A 24,646-nucleotide genomic window follows, 5' to 3' on the forward strand; every position below is an offset into this window, starting at 1 on the left:
ACTCCTATTCTGCTCTCCTGCCCCTCCTCAGTGACTTTTATATAAATCCCTCTAAAACAATACCATTTTAATACCTCAGGACCTTTGGACTACCTGTTTGGCTATTTGAGATGTTCTCTCTCCAGATATGTGCAAAGCTGTCACCCTCTTCTCCTTTAAATCTTTATTCAAAGAGCAGATTTTCATTTCCTCCTCATAAGATTTAATATTACAAGCTTCCCTTCCAAATTTATAACTATTTTACTTTTTTTCCTATAACACTTAATACTGTCAAACATTGTACATTTAACCTATTTATTTTGCTATTTTATTTTATCTTTTGTAGGAAGATTAGCCTCTAGTGGAAGGATTTTCACATGTTGCAGTAGCATCTTTACCCAAACACCTAGGGCAGAGCCTCATACAATGTGGGTGCGCAGTGAACATTTGCTGAATATGAGAAAATCTCCATCCTGAAACCACCGGAATACATTAATGATAGAGTGATGACATTTATTTTCATTCACTTTGAATCTACTTGGATGAATACTAGTGTTATTTCTTTAGTATTAACAGGGACTTAGGAACAAAGGACCCAGATGGTCAGATATAATAATGAAAGGCATATAGAAATGTGTTTTGAATTTATGCCAATTTGGCAACAACATCTGAGCAGCTCCCTCAGTCTGAATTCTTTGCAAATTCTCCATGTTATCTCCTTAAATAGTCTGTGGCTGCTCCTTAAGAAAAAAAAAATTAAAAAGCAGTTCTTAAAATTTTAAACATTGTGAGTGTGTATGTTTCTGAGCTTGCAGCCAGTTTGGTTTTTGAACGCTCCTTCAGTTAAGTCCAACAAAACTTTTTTTTTTTTTTATTAGTGTTTCCATTGATGTGCATATAAGTGATCTTATTCTATTTAAAGGTCACAATCTTCAAAAACCAATTCTAATGCTGCTATATGACAGCAGTAGAAAATAAAATACTTAAATTTGGCAATGTTCTACTGAATCATGAAATAAGGAAAATGTATATATTGAGAACAGTATGCACTTACAGATATTTTAGACAACATAGAATTTAAAGGAGATTTGGAAATCTTTTACTAACAAGAAAAGAAGGAGGCAGGGTAACCAGAAAAGGCATTTCAGAATAATTAACTCTATGAATTGGAAACACTAAAACAGCTCAATTTTGACTTTAAAGAAATTTGAGTTTTACAACACTGTAAGCTGTATATAATGGCCAAAAATTTAAAGGAAGGGAATTTTGCTTCCACCAACACTGTTAAGAAGTTTGAAAGAGAATTTTACATCATCAGTAAAACTTAAGTAATAAATGGGATGACATCATCTCATAGAAAACGTCTAAGACTGAGGAAATAATGATGATTCCAATAAAAGACTTTTATTTTCTAAAGGAAAATATCTGTTTATAAATGTTCATGTTTTAAAAGCAGTGATTTGTCAATGTTGCTTGATACAGAACAATTATCCCAAAATAGCTAAAACCCAGAAACTGCAGGTTTGATTCAGGAAGATGTAGTGAATTTTCTGGTTTTCTGGAGTAAAAAAGAGGAGAGCAAATTAAGATAATAAAAAATCCATTAAACCTCAAACCAGCACTTCCTTCTATTATTTTAACATTTCATTTATTTTACATGCCATGTGCCCAAGGGCATCTTAAGTGCTTTATGTTGATTTATTATTACATTTAGATGACAATCCTGAATGCTTCATCTTATATATATATCACTTTATATGGAAAAAAATTAAGGGTTAGAGCTGTCAGAGAATAAAACCAAGCTGCTTTTTTTGCTTACTGAGCATGACAGAGCTGCAGCATTTAATTTTAGAAAGTTTCCTGAGGACCGAGAAATAAGGACCAAGGAGTAACATGTCCCTTATTAAGGGGGATACTCTTCTTTTTGATTGTTTTTCTCCCCTGGTTTTCATTATTAAATTACAGGTGCTAATTTCAAGGAGGTTCTATTATGTAAGACTTTTTAAAGTACACCCACTTGGGATATGGCAGATTTTTTTCTTTAAAGGAGCAGATAGGGGTGCCTGGATGGCTCAGTCGGTTACGCGTCTGACTTCAGCTCAGGTCAGGCTCTCACAGTTTGTGGGTTTGAAACCTGTGTCAAACTCTGTGCGGACAGTTCAAAGTCTAGAGCCTGATTTGGATTCTGTGTTTCCCTCTCTGTCTGCCCCTCCTCTACTCATGTTCTGTCTCTCTCTCTAAAAAATAAACATTACAAATAATAATAAATAATAAACAAATGAAAGAGCAGATAAATTCCTTGCCCCAGATCACTCAAGTAGCAAGCAGAGATTTTGGAATAGGACACAACATTATTTTATCCTGAAGTTCTTCTTTTGTTTTTCTTTGTTGGTTGGTGGTTAAAGTTTTCCTCTGTTATCAGGTTAAACTCTCCTCTATTTTCCTTGAAATAGTTGCGTTTTAAATACAATCATGTTCCAAAGGACAATCCAAAGAAAAACTGTCATCAGTTCTAGTCCTTTCTTCATGTTTTGTTACCAGCTTTCTAAAATAAATAATAGTAACAACCAAAAAGGATATTCAAATGCATATAAAAACATTTAAGGTAATGTGGTTTTGAGGCTTATTCTTCAAAACACTGAAATTTCTAACAGACCAAAAGGTAGGTATTGTGTTATTCTTTTCTATAGATGGAAAAATTGAGGCATTGAGAGGTTGATGAATTTCCCACCTTGACACAGCTAGGAAGTGTTGAATCTGAGAGCAGATCCAGGTAGTCTCACTTTAAAACTATGCTCCTGTGTTCTGTTATGTTGGCAAATGTAGTGCTGATGACTTAAGGCTTAAGACACAAAAGCAGGAGTGAATATAAATGACCATGCTCCCAGCCACAGTGCCTATGAATATGTTATTTTTTACACAAAGTTATATTTTTGTAATAAAATTACTCCTAATGTCCCATAGGGCTTCACACATTTGATAATTGTCTATGGATATTGGTCACTCATCTAACTGAAAGTGGATTTAATCTCTTGCAATAATTGGTCATGCCCAAGGAACCCTGTTAGTAAGAGTAGGTGTCTCTGCTCAAGAAAACTAACTTTGATACAGTGGTCTGGCTGTTAGCCTTCTCTGCATATTTGGAAACTTTGGTTTCATTTATGAAGCATATTGCTTTATGGAAGTAATGCTACCTGAGGCTGTTATTTATATCTTTATATTATTCATGGTTTTTAATTATGTGGTTCACTACTCTAATACAATATATAATATGTTGTGGTGGTGGTGATTTCTTAAATATGGAAGAAAGTGAAGTCTTCTTTTTTTATATACTTTTTTTAAAATTTTTATTTTTGGAAGACAGAGCATGAATTGGCAAGGGGCAGAGAGAGAGAGGAGGACATAAAATCCAAAGCAGGCCCCAGGCTCTGAGTTGTCATGACCTGAGCCGAAGTCAGACGCTTAACTGACTGAGCCACCTAGGTGCCCCATGGAAGAAAGTGAAGTCATTTACTACCACCAGTATAAATGTACTCCAATATAAAGGTGCACCAGTATTAAGTGCTCTTTATGGATAAGCAAAGGAAGATTAACCAAAAATATCAGATTAAGGTGTAGGCAGAGTTTTGCAACCATGAATAAACACAGTGAAATTTTGGTTTTGTTTCTTACAGACTTGAAATTATATTAGATACAGAAACAGACATAGAACATATTCTTAACTGGCACACGATCTAATATATAAAAATGTACTTTTTATGATGATATCCCTGTATGTCATATTCCATTTTAAGTTTATTCAAAATAATAATAAAATTGGTCATTCTGTACCATATTATCCCAATATAATTACATAGAACAAATACTTTTTCTCTCCAAAATAGCAGTTTAAGGAATTAATTTATTCTCATCTGCCAGAAGTTTGACTAAAATTAAGAGCATCCATCAGCCAGATTTCATCTTTGCCCTATTTTTAGTTTCATCTCAGTTACATTGAACTGGATAAGAAAAAATAATGCCCTTCATGGGCTTCCTCTCCGGTCCATCGACCTTGTGAGGCCCATCGACCTTACACTCTCTTGATCTGGACAGATGCGGCTTTATTCCAGCTTCTTCTCAGTAGGTTTCTTAGTCCCTTCAAAGGCCTACTGGTTAGGACCCAACATAACTCCACTGGCCTCTTCCACGTGGTCTGCATTGATTTCCCAGGATATATTTATGCCTCGTTGTCTCTACAGACCTGAGGGTCTTAACCAAACCCAATATAGTACCATTGACTTGCCTTTGCCCCGAAGGACCTACCCCCTTGTCCTCAGTTTTCCAGACAAGAGTAGGATTCTGTCTGGATCTGTCCAGTCCACGGCCCACATCTGTGTGAAGAAAATAAGCTATCCAGGTGACTCCTGGGAAATCCTCTCCTTAACTCAAGGATAAGAAGGTGGTTTCTACCACTATTTCCCCAGGTGGATATGGAGACTCTCAGTGTAGCAGTGGTTCTCTCCAAATCAATATCTGTGTTTTTGTTTTGTTTTGTTTTTTATAGATCTGCAGTGAGTACAGGTGGGCAAAGGTCGTGAAATAGGTTTCCTCGAAAGTTTGCATGGGAAGTTTTAGAATTTCACTTTGGAATTTCATATCAAATGATTTTGGTGCTAGGGTGAATTTTTTACTTTAACCCCTTTTCTCATTTGTCAAAATCAAGATTGACCATTAGAGGCCAGGAAAGGAGACAAGAGAAATTCCTTTATTTTAGAGTATCCGTGCTCTGTTCGTGACTGCATTGGCATGTTCATGTCAGTTGCCTGATTTAATTATAACAGCAACTCTGTGGGATTGGGAATATTATTCCCAATTTACAGAAAAGGAAACTCAGTTTCAAAGAGTAGATTTTTTTAAGGTGATAAAATACTCTGGAAATAGAAATGTCTGACTGGAAAGCTTCTGCCTTTCCTGCTGCCCCAACACAGGTAAGATACATACTTATCTAACCTCCACTATTAGCTTAAGACTGCTCCCTCCATTTCTCAAATAGCTACCTTCCTTTTGTAGACATGGGTATAAGAATGTTTGAGGTCATTTCTACCACTGTTGATTCTGAATATAGCACATAAAACATCTTAATGTTGGCTAAGTCTGAAAATATATGTTTCAATTTTTTTTCAGACAATAGATTTTGAAGGTTTCAAGCTATTTATGAAGACATTCCTGGAAGCAGAGCTTCCTGATGATTTCACGGCTCACCTTTTCATGTCATTTAGCAACAAATTTCCTCATTCTAGTCCAATGGTAAAAAGTAAGCCTGCTCTCCTTTCAGGCGGTAAGTCTAATTATTTATTTAACTATGTATACACAGTAAGAACCCCAAAGGGAAAATCATTATCAAGTTCTTTATAAGAGAAGAGATTATTTGCTTAAGAAATATCTTTATTGCAAGACTTATACTGTCATACATACTAAGATTGTGCAAAATATTTAAAGTATCTCATATAATTATAGCTAAACTTTAAAGAAAATATACTTTATCATTATCCATCACTTGTCATTCAGAGTCTTAGAAGTCTATGTTTAGGTAATAATTTTTAGAGATACTTCCATCAAATATGGAAAAGTCCTCCTTTAAATGACTAGATAAATATAGATCACTTTATATATGAAAATGCAGTCACAAAGCCATTATGTGTAGGAAACATAGTATTTTTATCACGTGTAAATTTCCAATATACTTTCATAGAAGATAGTTTTGATTTTTCTCTTAGAAACTCACTTTTAAAATTTAATGTCACCCACATGAAATGATGCTCAGTGTCCCTCATCATTAGGGAAATACAAATCAAAACCACACTGAGATACCACCTCACGCTGGTCAGAGTGGCAAAAATAAACAAATCAGAAGACTCCAGATGCTGGTGAGGATGTGAAGAAACGGGCACCCTCCTACACTGTTGGTGGGAATGTGAGCTGGTGCAGCCCCTCTGGAAAACAGTGTGGAGGTTCCTTAAAAAATTAACACTAGAACTCCCCTAGGACCCAGCAATAGCAGTGCTAGGAATTTACCCAAGGGATACAGGAGTGCTGATGCATAGGGGTACATGTGCAGCACTCTCAACAATAGCCAAAACATGGAAAGAGCCTAAGTGTCTATCAACGGATGAATGGATCAAGAAGATGTGATTTATCTATATAATGGAATATTACACAGCAATGAGAAAGAATGAAATCTGGTCATGTGTAGCAACATGGATGGACCTTGAGGGTGTTATGCTGAGCGAAATAAGTCAGGCAGAGAAGGACAGCTACCATATATTTGCACATATAGGTGGATTAGGAGGAACTTAACAGAGGACCACGGGGGAGAAGAAGGGTAAAAATAGTTGGGGAGAGGGAGGGAGGCAAACCATGAGAGACTCTTGAATGCCGAAAACAAACTGAGGGCTGATGGGGGTGGAGGGGAGGGGAAGGGGGTGATGGGCATGGAGGAAGGCACTTGTGGGGATGAGCATTGGGTGTTATATGGAAACCAACTTGACAATAAACTGTTTAAGAAAAAAATAAATAAATTTAATGTCACCATAGAGGTGATTGATTCTGTCATAATAGGTAGCTTTTCAGAGATGTCTAATGTATTAATACCTGTTGCTAATTGTGTCCAGCTCCATCCAGTCAGGAGAACAGAAATCTCATCCAGTTACTCCAGAGAGCATAGACTAGGTGATTGGTTAAACAGTGTTGGAAAGTTGAAAAAGCAATGAGAAATACTGAGGTAATAATGCAGAGGTACAACCACAGGAAGTGTGTCCTGCCCCGAGGTTGGAGTAATCAGTAATCAAAACTCAGAAGCTTAGAGCAAGGACATCTTGGAACTGGGATGCAGGGTTCTGCGGAGAAGGTGTTGCCTGGCAGATCTGACCCTGGGACTTCTGTGAAGGGGATACCTCTGTCTGAGTTTTGTAGCTTAGGAGCTCAAGAGACACCTGTGGCCTGGCAGTTAGATGCTAGAGGGTCATCTTGGAGGTCTGTGCAGGGCTGTGTAGACAGAGCTCAGTCTGCCTTTTTTGATGTGGATATAAGCTGGTGTCTGGAGCCTCTTCCGCCTGGAATTATGTGCTGTGAGGGGGAAGTACCATAGAGATCTAACAGGAAGTGAGGTAGAGGAACAGGAACCAGCCCCTTCTCCTTCCTTCCTTGTCATGTGTCTCTAGTGGCCCCTGTCAACTCAATAGGAAGTCAGCTCACAGTGGAGAAGCATAGTCTACAGCTGAGTTTCTCGAATTCTTTGGTCTCAGGACACTTTTAGGACCCCAGAGACCTTTGGTGATATCTATTATATCCATATTAAAGATGAGGTATTGTAAAAGTGTATAATCAATCCATTACATATTAACAAAAATAACATTTTTCTGAAAAATAAGTTCAAAAACAAAACAAAAAAAAATGTGAGAAGAGTGTCCTTGTTTTATATTGTTGCAAATCTGTTTAACCTCTGGCTTCATATCTGCTTCTGTGTTTCTGTTGTTGTATCCTATGTTATGCAACCTCTTAAAAGCTCTACTGTACACTCATGAGAGAATTAGAGTGAAAAAAGAAAATGTGATATCACACAATTATCACTGATAATCATTTTGACCTTACAGCTTCTCTGAAAGGAGCCTAGGGATCCCAAGGGAGCCCTTGATCTAGCGACTTTGAGCCCTCACATCACAAAGTAGAAACCAAAATGTGGGTAAAGGGATAGAAGATGTCTAGTATCTGGCACTCTAATAAATAAAAAGAGTAGAACATGCAAGTAAGAAATAGGTGGTTGAACCATAACTAAGACATAGGCAGTGTGATACAGACTCCGTTCTCCTAAGCTTTATATTGTACTGCTTCCCCTTACGGTAATAACATAAAGTCTCTTTCCTCAAGAGATCATATATATGTCAGTGCAAGCTTTTCTTTTCTTTTTTTTTCTTTTTTCTTATTTTTTAAAAATTTACATCCAAGGTAGTTAGCATATAGCTCAATAATGATTGTAGAAGTAGAATCCAATGATTTATCCCCTATATAAAACATCCGATGATCGTTCCAGCAAGTGTCCTTCTTAATGCCCCTTGCCCACTTAGCCTATCCCCCCACCCACAACCTCTCCAGCAGCCCTCAGTTTATTCTCTGTATTTAAGAGTCTTTTAAGTTTTGTCCGCCTCCCTGTTTTTATATTATTTCTGCTTCTCTTCCCTTATGTTCATCTCTTTTGTATCTTAAATTTCACATAGGATTGTAATCATATGATATTTGTCTTTCTATGACTAATTGCCCTTAGCATAATACACTCTACTTCCATCCATGCTGTTGCAAATGGCAAGATTTCATTCTATTTATTTTTTAATTTTTTTAACTTTTATTTACTTTTTGGAGACAGAGAGAGACAGAGCATAAGCTGGGGTCGGAGGAGGGGACAAAGAGAGAGAGACATGGAATCTGAAGCAGACTCCAGTCTCTGAGCTATCAGCTCAGAGTCCAGTGCGGGGCTCCAACCAACAAACTGTGAGATCATGACCTGAGCCAAAGTTGGCCGCTTAACCAAACCACTCAGGTGCCTCAAGATTCCATTCCTTTTGATTGCCGAGTAATATTCCACTACATACAGGGGCGCCTGGGTGGCTCAGTCGGTTAAGTGTCCAACTTTGGCTCAGGTCATGATCTCAGGGTTCGTGGGTTCGAGCCCCGTGTCAGGGTCTGTGCTGACAGCTAGCTCACAGCCTGGAGCCTGCTTCAGATTCTGTGTCTCCCTCTGTCTGTGACCCTCCCCTGTTCACACCATCTCTCTCTCTCTCTCTCTCTCTCTCTCAGAAATAAATTTTAAAAAACATTAAAAAATTTAAAATATATTCCACTGCATATATATACCATATCTTTTTATTCATTCGTCAGTCAGTGGACATTTGGGCTCTTTCCTTACTTTGGCTATTGACAATAACACTGCTATAAACATTGGGGTCCATTTTCCCCTTTTGAAACAGCACAGCTGTATACCTTGGATAAATACCTAGTAGTGCAATTGCTGTGTCATAGGGCAGTTCTAATTTTAATTTTTTAAGGAACCTCCATAATGGTTCCAGAGTGGCTACACCATCTTGCATTCCCACCAGCAGTGCAAAAGGGTTCCCCTTTCTCCACATCATTGCCAATATCTGTTGTTGCCTGAGTTGATAGTTTTAGCCACTCTTGACAGTTGTGAGGTGGTATCTCCTGGTGGTTTTGGTTTGTACTTCCCTGATGATGAGTGATGTTGAGTACTTTTTCATGTGTCTGTTAGCCATCTGGATATCTTCTTTGGAAAAGTGTCTTCCATTTCTTTACTGGATTATTATTATTTATTTTTTGGGTGTTGAGTATGTTAAATTCTTTATAGGTCTGGATACTAACTCTTTATCTGATGTGTCATAGGTGTGAGCTTTTCTAAAAACAAGTGTACACCTTCCATATGATATATTTTGATTCCTTCAAACTGTATACCAAAGACTATGTTTATTATAATCTTTAATTACACTCTAAATGTTTTAGTTGCTTAGGTAATTCCCTTTACATTATGATTTGAAAAGACTCCCCCCATTGGTTTTTCTGTGAGTCTTATTTTGTGTGTTCTTACAGTGTGCTATCAGAGGTTTCCAGTGTTCAAGACTGAAGATTTTAAAATGGGACAATCCCTTACTTTGATCTAGAAATTAAACTTCTGCGTTCTCCATTTCATGCTATAAATAGATTCCACATACCATAGACTAAATAAAATCAAAATTGTCTCTTTAATTTCATATGAAGCAATTCTGTTTTGGGTATGAGAAAGAAGCAAGGGGAACATTTTTCGATCTGAGTAATTGTGTCAGACTTAGAGGAAGGAGCGAGATTCTAATTAATTAGGTAGGTTTGTAAGAAATGAAAATCTCAAACTCTCTTTTCTTCAAATAGCATGTAGTATTACTTAGAAGATGCCAGATTTACAAGTAGTAAAAATCAAATCAGTTTCCAAAATGAAAAAAAGAAATAAAGGGTAACAGCTTGTACTTCATTTGGGACAGCCACATAATCTGCACAGATCTACTTGAAAGGAATCGCAAGATGGGCTGTGTAACTCTCATGCAGCAAAAAATAAAATTGGAATTCCTTTTCAAAACTTGGTCTTCACATTTTAAAACATAAGTGCATGGTGTCCATCCTAGGACTGTTTTAACCCCATAGTCTTTGAAACTTATCCCTGATAGTGAAAAAAGAAAATTATTTTTAGAACCCTACTTTGCAGTAATATAAATTATCTACACAAGATATATTTGAGCTGAAAAATCACGAATTAATATTGATTAGAAGGGAGCTATAATCTGTTTTGTTTATCCCTTTTTAGAGTTTACCTCACTGTTTTACTAGAGTATCAACAGGAATACGATGGCTATTCTTGACTATAGAAACTAAACAGCAATTGTTTCTCAATAAAAGCAAGAATAAATTGAGGGAAAAATGTTATTCTTGTTAATGAACAATATTCAAGTATCGAAGATATGGTAAATGTGAAACAGTTTTTATAGAATAAAGATTTTTAAATGAGTATAAAGAGGCATAAAGGTGTGTGTGTGTGTATGTGTGTGTGTGGTGTGTGTGTGTGTGTGTGTGTATGTGTGTGTAGTTGTTTTTTGTTCAACTTGTACGAGCTACTGATCCATGTGGTATTTTGTGTACTGAATGATTTTTTTGTTGGGGGGGCATATTTTGTGGCAGTGTAAGTGCCTCTTGTCACCTACCTCCTTAAAATGTAAGATGATTATTTCTCCTGTTCCCAAGTTAGACTTTTAATTTTGGAAGATATCTCTAACACTGTGTCTTTCCAGCTTTCTCATCGCTTCTTCTCCTTCACTGTAAATGTCTCATTCCTAACACTTCACCTCTGTGTTAGTCCCATGACTAACTTCTGACTTTATCTTCATCGCTTGAGTCTATTACCTGAACTACTCTTTACAGAATTGTTCAGTCATGTGGAACGTTTGCTTTTTTGCAAGTCGCTCATATACCTTTGATCTCAAATTGATATTATGATCTCATATTTCAGTCCCTACAATTCAAACACTGAGAATAACCAGAGAAATTTCATAGATATGCAGATTGTTGCCTCTCCAAATTGTTACCATACAATATTAACATGACCTTCACAGCTCTACACCTTTTTAAAAAAAATGTATCATAAAAAGTACTTATTCTTGATACTGTCTCCTAGATCAATTAGGTTAAAATTTTCACACTTCCTTTAGTTTATTCATATCTTTCCCCTCATTCTCAAAAGGTGAATTTTTTTCACATCATACAAAGTAACATAAAATACCTCAGTTATTCCCCATACAATACATAGCTGTTTCTTCAGCTCACAGAGAATATATATTAACTATTTTCCAGATGGAACTCTTCATCTGGATATCCCATACAAATTGAACTAAATATGTTTGAAATTCAAATAATTATATTCTACCCAAACCTGCCTCGGTTCCTATCTCCACTCTTGGTTAATGGAACTCAAGTATCTATCAGTTGTCCAATCCTAAAATATTGATCTCTTCTACCCTCCACTGCCTCAGGCCTCATGTTTAGTGAATTACAAAATGCTCTCTCTCTATTGCTCATCATAACTTCTTCTTCTCAAACATTCTGCCAGTGTCAGTTTGATCCATCATTGTTTGTGTCATAGACCATCCATTAGCATGACTCCCAGTCAGCCCTCACTTGCCGTCTCCACAGAAGCCTGATTATATTACTCCTGGGTTTCCAAGTTTGAGGCCTTCATGATCCCCTTGTGGAAAATTTTTTTTAAATTTTTCCTGTAAACTTAAATCCTTGGTATTTAAAAGCAGATTAAACAAAGTTGCTTTGGTGGAGGGAAGAGGTGCAGGAGAGATGTAAGTACAGGGAGTTCTAGTCACAGTCTTCCCCTATCTTTTGAGCCACCCCCCTCCATCCCCCGCCAGGAGGGTCCTGTTAATGGAACTCCAGGGTCTGGGCACTGAACTTAAGAAAATGATAAAACCTGAGTTTCATAGGAGTATATACAATGTCATGCAGCTTGTAGATCTGCTTATGGTCCCAATTCTGTCTCTTGCCCCATGCACCGCAGCTCCTTTTCAAATCTGAATGTTTGCTGTGACTTATATCTACTTGGGTTATGCAGGACTCTGATTTCCCACATAATTCTTCCTCTGCCCTTAACTCACAAGCAAAACCCAACTCTTTCAAGCCTCAGCTAATGTTTCATTGTAGTTGAATTGCACATGCTGTGCTCCTTGCGAAGAATGCAGTGATTAGTCAGATGAGATACTTAGAGTGTGCAACTGGAAGGCAAGCCCAGCACCCTTGTAAAAGTCCCAGCATCATCTTCTTGTAAGATGGCTGGTGCATCCTTGCTCCTCCCCAGCCCCCACCTAGGCCACCGCAGCACAGCAGTGCTGGGGAGTAACTACCTTCAGCTAAGTTATTATTCTTATTATATAACATAACACTTAACAGTAGTCATTAGTAACTTCTCCAAAAATATGGTAATTAAAAGAGAATGTAATTGGGGCACCTGGGTGGCTCAGTCCGTTAAGCACCCAACTTCGGCTCAGGTCATGATCTCACGGTTCCTGGGTTCAAGCCCTGCAAGAGACTCTGTGCTGACAGCTGGCTCAGAGCCTGGAGCCTGTTTCAGATTCTGTGTCTCCTTCTCTCTCTGACCCTTCCCTGCTCGCTCTCTCTCTCTCTCAGAAATAAATAAAACATTAATTTTTTTTTTAAAGAGAATGCAACTGATTCCTAACTGCTTCAGACATTCATACTATATATTTCTGTTGGCCCCACAATGTCTAAAACCTTCACTCCATAATAGTAAATGTCTGTTATTAGCTATAGGTCCGTATCAGTGGTTTTTGTTGTTATTATTAGTTTTATATGACAGAAAAAAAGGATTTTCCTAGCACCTTTTATATCAGATCATGTAGTGAGTTGGCCAGATGTGCCATTTAATTATTTATTTAATCATTTTATTACATTAATTCATGCATTCCACCATTCCTTTTTTAAGATACATTATGTGCCAGGAATTCCACCAGAAAGCTGAAGATACTTTAGAGCCAAGCAGAAAAACAGACAATTAGGTGATCAAGTATAATAAAATAAAAGTTGTCATCTTTTTATCAAGGTCACCTGAGATCTTAGCCATAAATTGAAATTATCTAATTTAAATACAGGTAGTGATAGGGACGAGTAGGAGAGGCTGGAAGAGAGAGTCAAGAAGAGAAAACGTGCTCACAAAAATTGCCTGAAGCACCTGGGTGGCTTGGTCGATTAAGCGTCCAACTTCAGCTCAGGTTATGAGCTCACAGTTCGTGGTTTCAAGCCCCACATCATACTCTGGGCTGACAGCTCAGAGCCTGGAGCCTGCTTCAGTTTCTGCGTCTTTCCTTCTCTCTGCCCCTCCTCCACTCATGCTCTGTCTCTCTCTAAAAAATAAACATTTAGAAGTTTTTTTAAAAAGCCGTATCAAAGGATAGTGTGTGAACTATATAAGGCATTCAGTATTATTCCATTCATAAATATTCATTTACTTTAAAATTTTTAATTTAATTTTTTTATTCTTTATTTATTATTGAGAGAGGGACAGAGAGACAAAGGGTAAGCACAGGAGGAACAAAGAGAGAGAGAGCGAGACACAGAATCCAAAGCAGGCTCCAGGCTCTGAGCTGTCAGCACAGAGTCTGACACAGGGCTCAAACTCATGAACCCTGAGTTAATAACCTGAGCTGAAGTTGGACACTTCACTGATTGAGACACCTTGGCACCCCATTTTTAAATTTTAAATAAATTTTAAATACAGTATCGTTAACTTACAATACTGTATCAGTTTCAAGTGTACCATATAGTGATTCAACAGTTCCATATATTTCTCGGTGGTCATCATCACAAGTGCCCTTCTTCATCTCCATCACCTATTTCACCCATCCACCTCCTCCCTGGTAACCATCAGTTTGTTCTTTAGAGTAAAGAGTCTGCTTCTTGGTTTCTCTCTCACACACTTTTCTTTGCTCATTTGTTTTGTTTCTTATATTTCACATTAGTGTGAAATCATATGGTGTTTGTCTTTGTCTAATTTGTTTTGCTTAGCATTATACTCTAGATCCATATATGTTGTTGCAATTGGTAAGATTTCATTCTTTATGTCTGAATAATGTTTTATATCATTCACAAATATTTATTGATCACTTACAGTGTGCCCCCCACACTATTCAAATTTCAGTGAGCAAAATGGAACTACTTCCCTTTCCCTATGGCCATTTACATTTTAATAAATAAATAAAAATGTAGATAGCATGTCAGAGGGTAATGTAAGGAGTGCTCTTAGCTAACATTGATTAGATAGAAAGTACTGCTTGAAATTGAAGATGACTAGAAGTCCTCAGTTTTTCATGAATGACTGAAACTGGGATGGGGGTCATAAGGAGATCATTTTTGATGGCCCCAGAGAAGATGGTAGGCATGACCTTGGAAATACTGGGCGCAGTCTGGAGGTAGAGTTGAGGAAGTGGTCCTGTAGAATCAGTCCTACTGCCTTAGGAGTTAGAAGTAGATTGGCTTACTGAGTAAGAGTAGAGGCTTGCTGAGTATTGAGAGATCTGGGTTTGTGCCTTGTATTGTTGGGCTTGGGCAGATGAAATGACTGGAAGAGAGGGGCTGGAGAAGAGACCAGAGAGGGACCCAAGGGCCCATGGTGAAATTGGAGAGCCATTATACCATCTTAAGTCAGAATGTAATCACACTGCTTGGGAGCCTGGGTGGCTTAGTCAGTTAAGCATCCTACTTTGGCTCAGGTCATGATCTCATGGTTGTGGGTTCAAGCACTGCATCAAGCTCTGTGCTTGACAGCTCAGAGCCTGGAACCTGCTTAAGATTCTTTGTCTTTTTCTCTCTCTGCCCTTTACCCCGCCTCCACTCATGGTCTTTCTCTCTCTCAGAAATAAATGAAACATTTAAAAATTTCATAAAAAAAAAAGAAAGAATCACATTGCCAGCAGTTTGGAAGCTATCATGAAGGGGCATGAGGCTAAAGGTACAAAAGATTGAGATTGAGAATAATAACAACTACTACTGAAAGTTACAGTACTTTATCTTTGGCTCCTCTCATTGCCCATCCAATATAGTTAATTGATTTATGCTCTTAAGCTACAATGTCGTTAATGGAATGTAATTCTTTTTTATATTTTCTGTGCAACCAGGGAGTCACACCCCAGGTAAAAATTTTAGGCAGAAAAAGAGAAAGAATTTCTTCTTGTTCATAAGTAAGTTAATCAAATTAAGAACAGAAAATTGTACAATGAAAATGAGGTACTTGAACCTTGGGGGAAACATTCTTTTGCCAAATGACCTTTCTGGATGTTCTTGCCAAAAGACACACTTCATTAATTGTGCCGAGGAGAAATTATTACTCTTATCAGGACTGTCTTGAGGATATTAAAAATTTGTGTGTGTGTGTGTGTGTGTGCGTGTATATTTTCACTGTAGCTTCCTTTATAAGTCTTTTGTGTCTAATAACCTATTTCAGTTTCAGGAACACAAAAAAGGTCAGACAGGGTCTCGATAAACACAAACTGAACAGAGTACAAGGCTTATGTGACTATAAGATGGGGAGCATCTTGGTACATAGTAGGCATTTAAAATATATTTGTGTGTTTATTAATGTTGACATACTTACACCTATGTAGAAATGCTCTAGAAACAAAGATAGAATAATTACTGTCCATTGGCCAAGTGGCATCAACCATTACATATCTTATACTTCTATAGTACCAAATTTATCTGGTAATTATTATTAGTAGTAGTAGTAATCAACAAATTATTTTTTCCAATAAATATTTTATCTTGACACCCTAAAAATTCTTAACTGAAACCACAGAAAAATCTATACATCAAGGCCTCATTTATGATAAAATTACTGTCAGTACAGGAACTGCTCCCCAAATCTCCCATTTAATTACTAAATGGGTTTGAATATATGGAGTTTGACTATGCAGGTTTGTTTATTTCCTCTATGAATATTCTAAAGAAAATGTTGGTCTTCAAATTTGCCATCTTTACCATTAGATTTATTCACCTAGTGTAAAGGGATTTTCTATTTTCAGTTACATGTTAATGATTGCATATGTAAATGATAGTATTATCTTATGATTATTACACTGTTGTCTTCATTAATATCATTTATATTTTTTATTCAAATGAAAGAAAATAGGATATTTAGTACTTTTCAGAGTCCCAAATCAGCCACAACTTTATTTAACTTGTGATGTGCTCTAAAATACCTAGTAATAGCTATAAAAATGAGCACTGGCTTTGATCCATTCAAATGAAAGCCCAATAAAATGGGATATATTTTAATCTTCTGTGTTCAGTGCTGTATCCTAGGACCTGGTTTTACATGACTAATATTAAAGATTCTTAATATCTGTTTGGGTTTATATTTATAAAGTGCATACTAATTGTATACCTATTAGAAAACACAGATGAACATTACAAAAGAAAAAAAAATATCCGTAATCCAGTTCCCTCTAAGAAAATGCTGGTAAAGATTTGGTAAATAGGTAAATATGCATGTTTATTTTTATACCTGCAAAACATACACACACACACACACACACACACACACACACACACACACGTGAGCATCTCACCAATGTGTTTTCTAATGGATGGCCCAAAGAATGATCTGAGTGGAAGATTAACATTTAGAGCTCTCAGCCATGACTAGGATTTCTAATTTCATTCCAAAGGTTTATGAAATAATCAATGTACATACTCTTAAGGGTCCTGAAAGCCAGACTTTTAAAACAAAAGGACATTTATTGAGAGTTAGGAGGTGTATTTCTCTGATTTATTTTTCTCTCTAGCTCCACAGAATTATACTTAAAGCATAAAATCTCAATTCAGTTTGCATTTTGAATTGGACTCTACTACTTGTCTTTGCTTCTGTTTTCCCAAAGTAAAATGGAGATAATAAGTTCATATATCTTACTGGGTACTATGGGACTCAAATACATAATTTATTAGGTGCATTATAAGTGTTCATTGAATGCCGGCTATTACCAATATTTATTAAATAGATTATTTTCCAGCATTTTAGTTTGCAGACATAGGGAAAAATCAAATTTAGTGTCTTTTTTTCCCCCTAAAATGTCATTCATTCTGAAAGAGTACAATAAATATTATGGAGTATTAATTGGGATTATTTTTGTTTGTTTTTATATATTTGTTTGTTTTATTAGGATATAATTCACACATATTATATAAGTTTAAAGTAAATAGCATACTAGTTTGATTTACATATATTGTGAAATCACAGCCACAATAAGTTTAGGTAGCATCCATCATCTTATACAGTCACAATACAAGCAAAGGCAAAACCAAAACCAAAAACAATGTTTTCCTTATAATGAGAACTCTTAGGATCTAGTCTCTTAATTTTTTCTTTATAATGAGAATTTTAGGGTCTACTCTCTTAACAAGTAGAGTATATAGTTATACCGTACAATAGTGTTAACTATAGTCATCATATATATTACATCCCTAGTACTTATTTATCTTTTAAGTGGAAGTATTTAACTTTTGACCATGTTCCTGCAATTCCCGTCCCCCCACCCCATCTTTGTAACTTGCATTTTTTTAATTTGAAGTATAATTGATATACAACATTACAATTGTTTCAGGTATACAGCAAAGTGATTCAACAAGCTTATATAGATCATGCTACCTATACTCAGCCGTAAGTGTAGCTACCATCGGTCACCATATATTATGGACTGTACTCCCTATGCTGTATCTTTCATTCCTGTGACTTAGTGATTCCGTAACTGGAAGCCTGTATCTCTCACTCTGCCTAATTTATTTAGCTACTATTGCCCCAACCATAAGTTTGTCTCTTTATGGGTCTGCTTGTGGGTTTTGTTTCTTTGTTCCAGAAGTGGAATTGGGGAATTCTTTTTAACATGACCAAAATAAAAATTATCATCATGACTTTTTATGTTTTCATACATGATAGTTTTATTTACTTTCAGCAGACAGTATGTCACCAGTACTGACTAATATGGTAGCCATTAGCCCAGTGTACCTACTTAAACTTAAATTAGTTAACAAGTAAATAAAACAAAAATTCAGTTCCTCAGTGATACCAACCATTTTTTATATGCATAACAGCCATAAGGTTATATGCATAAGGTTTTATATGCATATTAGCCATAAGGTTAATACCACCTTACTGAACATTACACAATATTTTGCTGTACAGAACTGATGTAGATTTTGTTTTTACTGACTTGAAAAGACCCTAATGTCAGGAATTAGATATCCTGTTTCCAATTCTTGACTCCCTGGATTGCTATGCGACCATTGGAGGTTTACTTTACTCTCTGATGTTCCACCTTCTTGTCTCTAAAATAAAATTGTAGGGTCAAATGAGACCCTACAATTGTGTGTAAGTGTTGTTGGCACACAGTTCGGATGGTTTTATGACTGCTCCTTCACAGTGCAGCGCAAACACAGACTGCAGCCCAGTATGGCACAGAAGCGCAGATGTGCTTCTAGAACATCACCCCCAAAGACCTGTGCTTTGAGCCCTGTTCCTTATAATTTTTTTGTTTGGGTTTTTTGCCAGTGTCCAAAAAGATGAAATGCAGAGTATGTTGCTACAGATACTTTATTGACCCAGTCTCTTATCAGGGAAAATATCCCACTGCCTATCCTCATTTTATGCATATTATACATTCCTTGTTGATTTGTAGCCCAGTCTATCTCATTTGCTGCCAATTTGCATAAACGTAAAAAATTAAAAACATAAAATATAATACTATCCTAAAATAAGCATAACTGGAAAGTTAACTCTGAAAATCATGAAATGTCTGACAATACCAAACAATCGTTCTTACTTTTTATTGCCTATGCTACTTATCATGACCTCTTACTACGAATATTGGAAATATGATTATACTCTGACAAATTGTTTCTAAGCCTGATAAAGTTCTGAAAATTGAGCCAGTATTAAGAAATGGATAAGCCAAATTACCAGAGTGGTTTTTAGCCTTATAAGCATGGAAATGTAATTCATGTTATTAGTTTTGAATATTCCATTTTAATAGATGAAGGAAAACAATGAATAATATGATACCCTTTTCATTATCTGAGCTACATGTGTTTCAAAATAAAACACACTGGAGCAGAGGCAATAATTGAACATGTACCTGAAATTTATTTACTAATAATTGAACCTTGAAACTGGAATTAAAATTATCTACTAAAACAAAACTTGTTTAGATTTTTGTTGGAACAAATGGAGTGTCTCCAGTTTGAATTACAATGAAAATCATCTGCTTGAAGAATGTGATAATAGCAGGCAGTACTCAACCTGACTAATGCTAATGATCTTTGTAGTTAAAAACTTTGAAGAATGTTTATATATAAGAAGATATATACACACACACTAAAATCATTGTCAAACTTAAAAATGTTCTCAAAGCACAAGATAGTTTTTCCTAATTGAATGAATACACTCCAGTTACAGTGCATATCTTTTCACTTTATTTTGTTTTTTTGTTGTACAGTGCAAACAGACATTGGTATGTGAACATAAATGGTGTGTGTGTGTATACACTTGCTTCAGTTTTGCAAGGCAATATTGAAAGAAGCATAACTTTTGGCAAGTCACTAAACCTGGTAACTGGGTGTCAGCTAATCACATTATCTTTAGAGGTAAATGTTGACCACTTCAGGCAAAAGAAACACCACTGTTTTGCCTAGCTTTTTGTTCAGTTCCAATTCTAAAGAGTTTTAGCAATGATCAAATGGATTAAAATGGCCTTCCTTAATGGAAAGTAGAATACTGAGCCCCTTCATCAGAGGCTATTGCTGCTAAAGAGGAATGTAGGGTTCCATTTAGCATCTCCTTGAAAAGAAGTCGAGAAACCGGGCTTGCAACTTCTTGTTTGCCACCTATGACAGTTTCCTGTGTGTTCTGCGTCAACTTTAGCCAGACTGCTTCAAAGAAAAAGAAATATTTTAGAGCAATGAAGGAGTCAAGTTGTGGAAAAGACCTGAAGCAAACTTTCAGAAAGGGGAAATATATATATAAAGTATATATAAATAGTAGAGTAGAGTTGAAAAAATCTCTATGAAGACAGATTGAGGCCCCAGGACCTGCTTTCAGAAAATTAAGTGAAAATATGAGGAAACATTTTCAGCAGCTAAGAGAAAGTGAGCTTATCTTGGGGACAGGACTAGGCAGGAACAAACTTAGAACATTTTCCATCAGTTCAGCACCTCAGGATTCTGTCAAGTCCTCTTCTACCAAATTGTTTGTTAGGAAGTAATTGACAAAATGTTCTTTGACATTTTTTTCTCTCTATGTACTCTCTAAGTCATTGCAAAAAGTGTAATTATTTTTATCTATCCTAAAGGAACAACAACAACAAAATCTTTGTCTGGATTTGAGGAAGAGTTGATTAGTTCTTCAATATGGTTGCTATATAAGTCCAAATATTTCTTTAAAAAGCCTTTAAATTCTCTTAAATATAAAACTACATGAATATGATACAGCTTTTACTTTACAACATGTCATGAAAAGAAAATGAAACATTCATTCATTTTGTCAAATAAAAATAATTTTAGTATAATAATATGTTTTTCAAAAAGGTAGGGCTAAATGTAAATCATGTGTGGCTGTTTCTGTTCAATATGTACGTTACTTGCAAGGAGGCAAACAAAATTATGTGGTTTTCACATTCTCCATATTGTTTATATTCAGTATTATGAAAGCTGATAATGAAATACCAAGCACTTTAGTTTTATACAAACAAATGATCACGAGGTGTTCTAAATCAGTGAAAATGTACAATACGGTTGGCATTCTTTCAAATTAATGTCATAACATGTTCTTTTCCTTCTTTTTTGTTTTGTTCTGAGTTTTTGTAGAAGAGTTAAATCAAGCTGATTAAGTCATTTCAGTACCATAACGGGAAAGCGGAGAACAGAGGATTAGCTCATCATGTAGGATGAGTTAGGTCACAGTTTATCCAAACATAATTCAAATACTGTGTTTCCAAGTCTGAAAGTTATGGTCATGTCAAAGGTTAGCGCCAAAATGTCTTTTATCAGAAGTTGGAACTGCTTATTCCTACAGCTGGCCAAGCTTCAGCTGGTTAGGTAGAACTTGTAAGGTATATATGTCTTTAAAAACTCAAGATTGTCTTTAATTCTCTGCCTTTTATTTTTTAAAAATAACTTTATTAGTTTTTGTTAGACATGCAGTGACATTTTGTTAAGAATAAAATCAATTTATAATTATCTCTCTTTTAATAGCTATAAACAGAAGTAGAAGTAATGTGAAGCATATAATTGTATTTGAAATAAGTAAGACTTTGATTTAAAAAATAAAGGAAAGATTTATAGCAGTGTTATTCAAAATGTGGTTTGTGACCCATTAATGGGTGGTGAATTCAGTTTAGAGGATCTTTGACAGAATTTTAAGAATGAAATAGAAGAGAAGAGAAGAGGTTAACATAGAAAAGAAAAATCAGGGCAGTTATGGAACCTTCTAGTAATGAGAAATGGGGTGGGGAGAATAAAAGGATTCTTGTGGATTAACATGTAAATCGTTTTTCTTAACTTTTTCTTATTCTTGACCTTGAGCAAAAATAGTCTGTAATCTATTAGTGTAGATTAAAGAGGTTGGATTTTCCAGATGCAGAACTCTAAGCTTGTAAAATGGGAATATTGCATTCTACCTCATGGAGTTAAGGTGGGAATTAGGTGAGATGATATATATTAAAGCCTCCAGCATGATTCCTGCCACATATTAGACACTCACTAAATGAATGACAGAAGTAATTTCATAATCCAGTAGGTTATTTTGAGATGGCTAGAGGAGAGGCCAGGTACTCCATCAAAGTTATCCATCAAAAGAAATAGGAACAAGGGATGTGGCTAGGTAGAGACATGCTAAGGAATGATAGGTTTGTAGAACTGTATTTGGTTGGGATTATTCCCTCCATTCTAGTAATTCCTGGTTGACTAGGAATCTAGTAGCCATTCAGCCCATAAACCATTTCACCCAAGCACCTCTTGTTTGCCACGTGAACCTTAAAAGATAATTGGGGATTGCCTTCAGGTCATGTCAGGTACACACGATCTGGTTTCACAGGCTTCTCAGTTAGATGGAACTAACCATTTATGTAAACAAGTTTCACTACAGTTATTACCGGCCAGATAATCTACAATCATCAGCAGTTTCAAACAGGCATTGAGTTCACTATTCTTGTCTTGGAATAAGCACAGTGAATGGGTTTCAGAAATAAAGTATGAACCACATTAAAACTAAAGTACAGTCATATGTTCCCACCTCTCTAATTAAATGTCTGTCATGTTTAAGCTGATTTTTGTTTATGTTCCCTTTCTTAGTCATGGGCAGATTTCTTGATGGGAAAAAGGATGTTTTATCCATGGTGCTGGCAAATATTTGACATAGATATGTGTTTTTATGAATGAATGATTCCTGATTATCGTCATATAAATCATATTGTGACAGACTCAAATTTCTTCTTCAGTGTTGTGTGAAAGGGCAATTTTCATATCTCTTTAGCTGATTTATAGCTGTCACTTCCTAAAGCACAGAAAGATGGAAGAGAAAAGTAGTTATTTATGCATTCAAATCTACCTACCCGCTCTCCCTGGACAAGATGATTTTGACCCTAACACCTTCCCTTAGGCAGACAGAGCAGTCCCGGTGTCCCTGAATCCTAAAAAAACCTGCATTATTTACAACAATCATGGAATATGCCTGACTCTGCTATCCTAGAGTTCTAGAGAATCTGGTTATTATATAACCTAAAAATATATAGCTCTATCCATAGTCTATGTATTATCTATTTTTTAGTTGTTTTTTTTTCCTTTAAAGCATTGTGGATATTTTTACAAATATAAAGACAAGTATATTTTTTGTTCCCTCAGGTCTGAGAATGAATAAAGGTGCCATCACCCCACCCCGTACTTCTCCTGCAAATACGTGTTCCCCAGAAGTAATTCATCTGAAGGATATTGTCTGTTATCTGTCTCTCCTTGAAAGAGGAAGACCCGAAGATAAACTGGAGTGTATGTGTTTCTTTATTTAGTTTCCTTCTCACAACATGGGGGAAGGAGAGGGACTAGATACTGATGAATTGAATATTGTATCTACTATGATTATATAAATTTTCACCAAATGAAGTGACCTTGGATAACAAATAAAAAATTTAAGTGGGATCGGACAAAGGATATTATGAGTATATTAATTTCAGGTTTTTATCAATTTCCATTTATTACAGAGTATTTTTTGAACATGTTGGTCTGTCAAATGACTTGTTCTTGAGTGTCCCTCAGTTTGGTAACATGATAATATTAGAAAGTGTCATTTGAGTTGTTTTTTAAAAAAACTTTATTTCTAGGATGTGAGAAGGCCTTTCTCTCAGTTAGCTACAGGGTTCACTGGACACATACAACCTGAGGCTTTCTCTCATGGAAACCTTGCTTGAAAACTTCACCACTAACACTTTCTGTGCCAGGAATAAATGTTTTCTCAGATGCCACACATGAAGGTTTCTATATAGGAGTTGGCGGTGGATATTTTAAATAAACATTGCTGTGGTTTTTTTTTTTTTTTTTTTTTTTTAACAATGTAGCAGATATTTCAGATTGATATTTTCTATCTAGGTAAAAAGTGGAGGTGTTGTCTTTAATAAAGTACAGTGTTTGAGCTCTCTCTAGTGGTGAACTATATTCATTGCAATGCAAGAAAATATTTTTCAAATATTTACTGTAAGCCTGAACACAATAATCTTATCTGTCTTCAAAGCCCCTGCTAAGCATAGAGCTGATGGTTTGTTCAATAATCCAATAACTTGATTATATTCGATAGTATTAAAATAAGTTAAAAATTCTTGTGACTGAAATGATGGTGAAGATAACAAATCCTAAATTTGGTATTTGCAAGCAAATACAGAATATTATGATGTCTTGAATTATGATTTGAAAGCATGTTTAGTTAAATTTAATAGTAACTTGTTGATAATATTTCTCTCACTAATAAAGAATTCACTATGACGTGACTGTGTAAGTCATATCTGCATAAATTATAAATAAACTGTATAAGCACCAGTCTTTAAATACATATTTATTATTCCTAAATGTGGAATATTTGCATTTCAAGATTTATTTGTATTCCTAAGTACATACATAAATCTCTCTCATTCCAAAATAAATATTAATGTTCAGGGAGTTTCTATTGAAGCGACAGCCAAGGAGAAAGTTTGCTCAGGTGTTATCAGGTCCATTTTGGGGATGATTTTAAACATACAAAAGCAAATCCTTTTTTCCAGGTCTGAGACCGAATGAAGGCACCCTCACTCCTCTTCAACATGCTTTTTGTGTTACAGTTTAGTTATTTTTATGTCAACGGGAAGCATTTTGTTTTTAAGGTAGAATTCCTAAGAGGTATGCTTTTAAGTTCTCAAATTGAGTTTATCAATCAGTCTTTTGTCTACAATTGCAGGCAGAATGTTAACCCACGAATCATTCAAAGACACTTGATGCATCAGGTCAAACCTGACCTGCCACT

The 24,646-nt window shown here is 35.8% G+C and overlaps 1 protein-coding gene across 1 annotated transcript in view; it reads left to right on the forward strand.

The window, feature by feature from the left end:
• The window catches only part of DGKB (diacylglycerol kinase beta), a 688,394-nt gene that overhangs the window by 145,529 nt on the left and 518,219 nt on the right, over positions 1-24,646 (forward strand). The window contains exons 4-5 of the mRNA XM_077757671.1: positions 5,143-5,296; positions 23,005-23,145. Of these exons, the coding sequence (XP_077613797.1) occupies positions 5,143-5,296; positions 23,005-23,145 (295 nt within the window). The remainder of the gene's footprint in view (positions 1-5,142; positions 5,297-23,004; positions 23,146-24,646) is intronic.

The sequence above is a fragment of the Crocuta crocuta genome, unplaced genomic scaffold, assembly GCF_008692635.1.
Source record: "Crocuta crocuta isolate KB4526 unplaced genomic scaffold, BGI_CrCroc_1.0 scaffold62, whole genome shotgun sequence".
In the NCBI taxonomy this organism is placed as follows: Eukaryota; Metazoa; Chordata; class Mammalia; order Carnivora; family Hyaenidae; genus Crocuta; species Crocuta crocuta.